At 42.7% G+C, this 9,937-nt stretch overlaps 1 protein-coding gene across 3 annotated transcripts in view; it reads left to right on the top strand.

Annotated features, from left to right (window-relative positions):
* Window positions 1-919: 919 nt before the first annotated feature.
* LOC126174439 (ATP-dependent 6-phosphofructokinase) overlaps window positions 920-9,937 on the top strand; it is an 85,132-nt gene continuing 76,114 nt past the window's right edge. For all 3 annotated transcript variants that reach the window (XM_049921038.1, XM_049921036.1, XM_049921035.1), the window contains exons 1-2: window positions 920-1,015; window positions 1,868-1,978. In XM_049921038.1, the coding sequence (XP_049776995.1) occupies window positions 1,876-1,978 (103 nt within the window). In that variant the 5' untranslated portion in view covers window positions 920-1,015; window positions 1,868-1,875. The remainder of the gene's footprint in view (window positions 1,016-1,867; window positions 1,979-9,937) is intronic.

Genomic DNA, 9,937 nt, shown 5'->3' with positions numbered 1-9,937 from the left:
ATACTACGCAGATGTGTTACCACTGCACAACCCAGACACAGTGTTTATCGCATTCGGGCCGACTATTTCAGCACAACTCTCAGGCAGCCCACATTCCCACCTAGCGCCACCTATCTGCACTCCCTGTTCATGTCCTCCATGGTCACCTCCTCGAGATTCCCACAGGAAGTTAGATGCACAGTGCATCGACACTGAAAGTGGTGGATTCATTACTTATTGAGGCAAATCAATTATATTAAACATATAATTCATATCATGACATCATTATTTGGGAACATGAAGTCCATGAATTTGTGCAAATGGTCCCCACCTAGACAAAAATAACCATTTCCAGTCAATGGTCCGTTCAGTTCGTCCAGGAGGCCCAGTCAGTTACATGTATACACAGCCCACACCGTTATACAGCCACCACCATCTTGGAAAGTACCTTGTTGAGAACCAGGATCCATAGCTTCGTGGTGTCAGTGCCACACTTGAAGCCTACCGTCAGCTCTTGCCAAGTGACTTTGGGACTCATCAGTACATGCGTACATCGCTCTCCCATGCCTTTTCTCACCTTAGTGTAATGAGTTCCAACATTAACAAGTTCTAAGACGAGGCATGAGTAAATATTTCCAATCCAGTAGACAAGTTGATGCCACTCATACTAAAAACGTCGAATAAGTATTTATACAGAATTTTATTTTAGCACTCTTTTAAGGTCTGTTATGTTATATATGTGCCCTAGAGTTGTGTAAATTTTACATTGGACGTTTCAGTTTCAGGTTTCATGAAGACTATTCTCTTGTAAAACTGTTTATCTGATAATAATGAAATTCTTTTTGCTTTAGTTTTGATTATTTTTTTCTGTTTCTGATTTGCTTATCTGATACACGCACGAAGTGAATCGACTAAGTCGCAACACTTCTTCCGCGGTGTCGTTGAATATGTTTGGTCGTTGGATGTCGCGGGGGTAGGTGAAGGTGACCTTGGCGGGGTTTGGAAGTCGTCTGTTGTGTAGTGTCAACAAATTAAGGTAAATATTGAATGGTTAAACGTGAACACTCCACAAAAAATTGATATTTTTTCATTTATCTCTTAAGTCAGTGTAATATCTACTATGTTGCGGAGAAATATAGTCTGTACTTTCTCCTCTCCTTGTAAATAAATGTAATTCGGCTTTTTTTACTTCCCAAGCCAGTGACATAATGAAGCTACATACACACACATTAAATTTTATAGTTTTTATTTATTTACTTTTTGGCTAGGATGAGGTAAATAGGCGAAATATGCCTTCGGAATAACGAAAGAATAGGATGACAGCTTATAAATTCCCTTTAAATCAACGCAACTACCAAAATTTTTGTAAGAAAAAAATATTTTCTTCCTGTCGATATCATTTTACATTTCTTTCCAGTATCTTGTTATGTTTCACAAGTACTGAAAGTTGTCGCCAGTGCAGAAACATAGGAAACATTGATCTATTCAGTAATATATTTCAGCCGTATTTTGTCCAACAACAAACCACTTTAATGTACGAAGACCTGTTATACGATGGAGTAGTCATCACAGTGTCTCAACAACACATGAAGTACACACTGATAAATTAGATAGTTGCTCGTGCCATAAAGCTGCTCACAAACTATTCTTTTTTGTTTTGCTGAAGAAGGACTTTAAGTCTGTTACTAACAAAAAAGATAGCCTAAGTATACGACTGACTAAGAAAACGTCTGTTTCTTGCAACCATTTGGGTGGATAGCAATCTGGTATCATCTTTCTGTGCCAATAGATGGAGAACAATGTGTAAATTATGTTTTCAAACTTGTGCTGAACATGTACAACTGCTGTTACAGCAATACAAAGGATTTTGGGTTTATCTTGGTTTCAGTTTCAAACATGGCAGATCAAGATCCAGATACGAGTCAGAGACGTTTCATAGAGAGAGGTTCGCACAAAGGCAAAGGCATTGCAGTTCTTACCAGTGGAGGAGACTCTCAGGGTAAGTAAAATACAAATTATCAGTTATTGAATACTTCTTGTTTGCAGGGGGGGGGGGGGGGGAGCTTTTGGAACTAGGCGCTCTGTTTATCCTGCTGGTATCTCTTAACTGTTTATTTGCCTTTATCCCTTAGGTCTGAAAACATATCATTCAAATTATCCTTGTTCTCACTATTTTCCTTGTCACTAAAGCAAAGCCATCTCAGATATCACTTGCAGCTCTAATCATTCATCTCCTTTGGTAACAACTTTTCAGGCAATAAAGATATACAGAGTATTAGGGTTATAAGTACAGATCTTTTTATTGGTGGCCGAGGACAGTGTCCTGAACAACATTGCATCAGTATTTCTTTCATAATAAGAATGACAATTATAGCTGTTTAGAGTAGTATGTTTTTAGGTTGGTTATTAACTCCAAGTACATGTGGCAAGAACAGACCATTAATATTTATTTTCCCCCTGGTTGGATGCAAAAATGTAAGTCTATGCTAACAGGTGTAATCCATTTCACAGTGCAGTAACAACCACTCAGAAAATGTCAGCTAGTAAATTATATGACGTGTTTGCGGGGAGACTGTTAGACAGAGAAAAAATAACTATCACTCTGAAGGGGGTACATATTAAGGTACCAATCTTCACAATATCTAGACTTATACCGCTAACACTCTCTATTTTGCTGCTTCAGTGTAGTTGTTTGCAGTACATGTTTTATGTTCAGTGTACACGCCTGTTCTTGTGCTCTTGGCTTCCTGGTAGTCAGCTGGTAGTGCCAAAGGCAGCATGAATATGCTGCTCCAGTGTTTCCACATCTGGAAAGGCTCTGCATACACGAGACTTTTGAGATGGCTCCCATAGCCAGAAATTGCATAGGTTGAGATCCAGTCAATGACCAGGCCATACCATTGGATCCCTCGTCCAATCCATCGACCAGGGAAGACACAATTGACAGGCGCCTGGATGTTAATGGCAAAATGGGCTGGAGCACCATCATGTAGCAGACATGCAACCCTTCGGATCATCAGTGGCACTTCTTCCAGCTGGTAGGCAAAGTCACCAACAAGTAATGCTGGTAGTTCCGATGTGTTAAATGACATGGAAGGAAAACTGGTCCCAAAATACAGTTGCCAATTTTCTTGGCCCTCACATTCCAGCTGCACTGATGCTGATGATTTGCTGTCACCATACCATGGGGGTTTTGTATACTATCCCACAGATGACTGTTATGAAAGTTGAAGATACCACTCTGCATAAAGGTGTCCTCATCTGTGAATAGGATGGATGCTGCAGCTGTTATGTCACAGGCCTGATAAGTTCAAAAACCACCTCGGTGAGAGGGGAGGGGGGGGGGGTTGCTGCAATCGGTAGTTTGTTCACACTGTTTCATAGTGAGGCCGCCTTTTTACTGATGCTAAATTCCAAATATTCTATAAATTGCCAGAAGAACTGATTTGTCTTTAAATTGCTTTAGTGCCAACATAAAGATTCCTTCCTGTCACATGGTGACAGAATTGTCACCCATCACCCACTTGATTTTTCACGGAATTGTCACTCATCATTCACTTGAGTTTTCACAGTGGTGCCAGCTGAAGTAGGCAGTCAGTGCTGTGTCAGTCCTTGGGTTCCTTTGCTGTTATTGTTATACTGCATTTGCACTCTCAGCATTGAGGCATGTTAACTTGTTACCACTCTGACTCATGGTTATGGTAGCAGAAGTTTGTTGTACTGTGTTACGGAACTAGAACTACTGTTACTTTTGCTACAGATTCATCAGTTGCAGTGAAAGATACTTTCTGGAATACATATCATTATCATTAAAACATAAATTGTTTTAATTATTCACCCCCACATTACTTTTGCAAGTCTTTTCACCATGTACATTATCCATGTAAAATTGCCCTAGAATTACTACCGTTCTGTGTCCACTTAGGCTCACATGTGGCAGTATCATAGAAATATAGTATTGTGAGAAAATCATGATACTTAGATGTAACATGCTATCATTATTCACTCAGTTTATTTGCAGGGATCTTGGCTAAAGTTCACTTACAGTGTCTGCAGCCCTTGTGTCCACCAGAATGATTGACCACCACAAAACTGTGGTCAAGAACAAAGTTCACCAGCCTGCTGCACAACTTGATTTTATTCAGTGGCTACTTCACAACCTGTGCTATCTGGATCCTTCCCTCCAGCTCAGCTTTAGTGAACTTACAGGAAGATGGCTGTTGAGGTAGGAGGACAGCTTGAGAGTGCTCTTAAATCTTTAATGAAAATCGCGGAAGTGAATGGCTATTTGAAAAGAGACATGAAGGATGACATACATAAAGCAGTGAGTCTAGTTAGAATCTGTTTTGCATCAGTGGAAATACGCTAAATGATAATACTAAGGATATGATGTATCACAGAATAAGTTTAGGAAATGCCAAATTAACATAACACATAAGGAAGAGAACAGCCACCAAGCAGGACAAATGGCCTCATCTGTTGGCGAAACATGAACTGCTAGCAGCAACTGCCCCCAAGTGACATGTACAGGACTGGAACTGCATAGAAATTACATTCGTGCACCAAGGGCTGATCTAACGAATGAAACTCTGCCAATGCCATCTATAGGCAAATTGTGGGAAACAGTACAACTGTATCAACATTTTGCTGGTATACTGGGGCAAGGAATCTTGCTTGAAAACAAGTGATGTGACGGTGACCAATAGAAACCACAATGTGCTGTTAACAAAAGAAATTGAGGATAAAATCCTAGAAAGAACCAACTTATGCTTACAAACTGTGGTAGGAGAGCTCTCAAAGAATATCATAAACATAATAAAAGAAGAAATAAAAAGCAAATTGAATGCTGTAAGCAGAGAATCCAACCAAATGCAAAGTGAACATAGAAACTGCAGAAGAAAATCACCGAATGGAAAAAGCTAAATCTGGTAGAAGACAGGAAATGAGGGAGGAGAAATCATGACATGAAGAGCAACAGTTGGAATCAGCTGTCACCAACAGGCTCCCATACCACTTGGAAATAACAAAAGGACCAAAAAACACAGAGCAGGAGACAAAAGGAAAAAAGTAAGTTGGGCCGAACACTAAATGCAGCCCTATGTGGGTAAACTTCACCCAAGTATGAGACAGGAAAATGTAATGAGTACTCTCAAGGAAATCGAATCTCAGGAGAAATTAGGTGCAACCAACTGCAAACTAATGGCACAGACAGAGCATTCAGAGTAGTGTTATCCATCCTACACACAGAACAGATAACAATCCCTGACTTCTAACGCGAGGGGTTAATAGTCAGGAGATATTTTTCTTGCCGACAGTAGTGTAACTCCCACAGCAACAGTAATAACAAACACTACATCAGAATAATGGCATGGAACATAGAAGGGCTAAACTCCATAATCAACATGATCCCCCTGCTCACCTTCCAGGCCCTCAGGGGCTCAGCATGCTTTTGCTAAGTATGGGATTGAGGACCCCAGGGTTCCTGAGTTGGGGACTGGTAAGCGCTGCCAGTCTCTTGTCACTGTAAGCTCCAGGCATGCTTCAGCGACCGCTGTATTGCCCAACAGTAGAACATTGTGTGTCTCAGGTAATGGCATTTTGGCTTGCCTGCCTAGGTCACGAGAATGGTTCAAACCTCAACATGTGCTGCATGCTGATGAGATGCTGGGCAGTTTTGAAAAATTTTCACCTTTTTATATTCATAAAGGTTTGAAGAGCATCACGGGTACACTGAAATTGGTCAAGCAAATGCGTGATGACACACTGTTTGTTGAAACTGCTAGTTCCCAACAAGCAACAAACTTGTGTCATGTAGAGATCTAGTAGATGTTCCTAAGCAGGAATTGAAAGATGAGTGGGCTCAAGAAGGCATTGTTGACATGCAGAATATACTGAAAAGGGTTGATTGGGATCTGGTAAAATGACTCCTTCTTCCTTACCTTCAATAGCACGAAACTTCTGGAGTGTATCAATGCAGGGTTTCTTCGTCTATGCATATGGCCAATCGTCCCTAACCCAATGTGCTGTTTTAGATGCCAGCTCTTTAGATACACCAGCTGAGGATGTAAGAGTGAAGCCACTTGTGGCAAAAGTGACAAGGTCGCAATGGTGTTGGCTACTCCTCCCTTCCAAAGTGTGAATATTGCTCTGGGCACCACCTGGTCTGGAGTAGGGATTGCAGTGTCTTCCTTGAAGAATGGAAGATACAGGACATTAAAACATTGAAACACATCCCATATGGAAAGGCCAAGAAGACCTATAAAGCCATGCAGCCTCCCACATTCACTACATCTTTTGCTTTTGCCCCTAAACAGCCCATTGCAGTGGCCAGCACTTCCACACAAATTGGGGTTGCCAGTGTCAACACTAGTACCTACGTTTGTCAGTGTACTTGTCAAGCTGCAGTTGTTTCAGAGACCATAGCCCCTAAGAGAACTTCAGAGACACTCAGAATTACCACCGTAGTGGAGCTCATGATGTGTCCAAAGCAGAGACTTGTAAAAAAATAAAGCATTGCCTCAATCACTACTGTGGTAGTTCCTGCAAAGCCTTCCAGGCCAAAAAAGCAAATAGGAAGGTTGCACCACAGGTGAAAGGAGGTTGTAGATCATCAGACCATGTTGATGTCATTCGACTTGATGGCTCTGCTGCTTCTGCTTCAGTGCCAATGGACTACAAAATCTGCTCGGGGTAACCATCTTGCCTGAAGGCTGAAACTCCAACTGTTGTTGGCTCCCCATCTGGGTGGAAAGACAGGAAGAAAGTGCAACCCACATGACAGCATGGTTCCCATGCTATAGTTCATGACTCACATGGAGGAATTGAAACTCCTGGCACAGGCACAGCCCTTGTGCTTGTGTTTACAGAAAACACATTTCAAAGCTACTGATGCTGCTGTGCGATGGGGATATGCCCTCCTGTGTAAGGATTAGCTGACTGGGGAATGAGCCAAGGGAGGTGTTGCTGTGTTTGTCAATAACACACACAACTCCTCTGCTCTCCTCTTAGTTGCTGACCTACAAGTAGTATCCGTTGCAGTTCGTGCTAGTTAGGCATCACTATCTGCTCCCTGTACTTACGTCTGCAGGATGCAATAGACTCTGAGGCTCTCGCAGGCCTTATGAAGCAACTCCTTGTACTGGGTGATTTCAGTGCTCAACCTCCCCATGAACCATAGACCTTGCCGTTGGTGGGGAGGCTTGCGTGCCTCAGCGATACAGATAGCCATACTGTAGGTGCAACCACAACGGAGGGGTATTGGTTGAGAGGCTAGACAAACGTGTGGTTCCTGAAGAGGGGCAGCAGGCTTTTCAGTAGTTGCAGGGGCAACAGTCTGGATGATTGACTGATCTGGCCTTGTAACACTAACCAAAACGGCCTTGCTGTGCTGGTACTGTGAATGGCTGAAAGCAAGGAGAAACTACAACTGTAATTTTTCCTGAGGGCATGCAGCTTTACGAGAGAGCTGCATCAAACCAGTCTCAGGACTGAAGACCGCAACAACAATAACGTATAATGGGGCTCAAACTACACTTGTCCCAGGGTTGTGTTTTGGAGAACCTTGTGGTGTCTCAGAAGTTGTACATCCTCAAGAAGGGCAGTTCCACACATTTCTCAGCTGCTACTTGGTCATCCCCAGCCTTTGACCTATCTTTCTGCTCTCCAACACTTGCACACTCAGCACAGTGGGAAGCAACTGATGACCTTCATTCCAATGACCACTTTTCACTGTGGATACACCTACTAGATGGTCGGAACAGAAGCCACCACAATGAATGATCAGCAGAGCTAACTGGGCACTGTTCACGCAGTCGGCTATGTTTGAAGACCGTCACAGTGTCCTGAAATGGGTAGACCACATTATGCATGTGATCTACCACACTGCTGAATTATCCATACCACAGGTCATCTTAGGTGGTGATGTGTACCTTGGTGGACAGATGTATGCTGCTCAGCAACCCAGGACAGACGGTTTAAATGCCACTCGACAGCAGACAATCTCACAGCATTTCGAGTTGCGAGAGCCCAGGCTCTCCGCATCATTAAGGAGAGCAAGAAAAGGTCATGGCAAACATTCCTGAGCTCTTATCAACCAATCCCCTTGTTCTACAAAAATATGGGAAGCCATACCTAGGACTTCTGGTAAACACAGTTGTTTTACTGTTAGCTGCAGTGCTGAAACAGAGGTGTTTCCAAACAGTGCCCGGAGACATCGATCAGACTCTGATCATTTTGCAAAAATTACAGCTGATGCAAAGCAAAATATGACATTTTAATCATTCTCATCATGTTTTTAGTTTACTTGATTTGCATATGAGGGGCACAGTCCTACATTTTAGAGAGTCAGTGAGGTTCCTGGGTCTCATTTTTTACTCCAAATTGTCATGGTTGCCACACCTGAGAGACCCGAAAGCTATATCTCTAAAGGCAGTAAACGACATAAAATGCCTTAGTCACAGGTCTTGGGGAGCAGACAGAGCGTGTCTCCTCCAGTTTTATGGGGCTTTCATGCGTTTGTGGCTGGACTGCGGGTGCACAGTATATGGATCGGTGAGGCCTTCTTATTTGAAGATCATTACCACCATGAGGGGATTTGCTGGTCATGGGTGCTTAAAGGACCAGTACCATATCCAGTCTCTGTGCTCACTTAATATCGGGCAGCAGCTCCTCATGGTTCGTGAGGCATATAAGTTCCTCACAGCTCCAATTTCACAGCACACCATACTTTTGGATGTCTACCTCTGAAATACCTTTTCTCCAGTTGTCCACGAGCCACTCCCAGTTCGTGCCCTCAAGGCCTACTGCCTGAAAACTTCACTGTCTTTGATGCAGAATTATAAGCGATCTTGCGGGCACTTGAGCAGTTGAGACATTCTTCCAGTGCTAAATTTATTGTCTGTTCTAATTCTCTAAGTGCCCTTCACTCTCTGAAATGTTTGTATCCAGCAGACAAAGTAGTCCACACTAACCCAGGATGCCCTCCTCCAACTACTACGAGTGGGGAAGAAGGGGTATTTTTGCTGGGTACCAGGGTGGATGGAAATTGCGGGGAATGAAGGGCGGATCTAGCAGCCAAAGAGGTGTGTCATAATCCGGAGGTATTTCAGTGTGCCATCTCCCTGCATGCTACAACCTTGCTTTTGAGCTCCAGAGTCTTGGGTCAGTGGGAGGATAAGTGGCTGGAAGTGACAGATAATAAGCTCCATCTAGTAAAGCCACAATGCAGCCATGGTGTACTTCCTTTGAGTCATGTAGATGGGACAAAGTTCTCCTTACCTGTCTTCACACAAACCATGCCCTATGATGCATGGCTTCTTGGTCTGGCAAGAGGACCCCCCAATGTGTAGCACTTGTGGCATACGGATCACTGTGCATCACATTTTATTGGACTGTGTTTTATTTTTCGACCACATGCTGATTTGCTGACAGATCTACAATCTGTTTTATATCGTGTTCAAACGAATGTGGTTAGTTTTAAAGTTTTGTAAATTGTCCAATGTTTTTTTTTCCCAAGATTTTAGGGAAATGGTTTTAATGTGTTTACAGACTGACTGGCTCAACATACACTGACATAAATGGTCAGCCTGTGACATTTTCCTGTGCCTTCCTTTTAATTCCTTTGCTGTTTTATGTGTGGTTTAGTCTTATGTGTAGCATCTTTCTTCTTTCCCATTGTCTTAGCGTGTACGATCACAATTTAGTAATTTTATCCACATTTGTTTCTTTTAATGTGTGTAAGGGTGCTGATAACCTCACTGTTGAACAACCATAACCAAACACACACACACACACACACACACACACACACACACACACACACCTACCTTCCAAGAGAATGACATAATTCTTCACAGAAACATTAAGCTCAGAAGGCACAAGCATGAGGAACTTTTACAGATTTCACTCTCTAGCCAAGAAAGGAGATAGAGGGTGCCCTCTCGGGTCACTAAGCTGTTTC

This window comes from Schistocerca cancellata, chromosome 1, assembly GCF_023864275.1.
Source record: "Schistocerca cancellata isolate TAMUIC-IGC-003103 chromosome 1, iqSchCanc2.1, whole genome shotgun sequence".
NCBI classification, from domain to species: Eukaryota; Metazoa; Arthropoda; class Insecta; order Orthoptera; family Acrididae; genus Schistocerca; species Schistocerca cancellata.
This window is presented reverse-complemented; position numbering and strand designations above follow the sequence as displayed.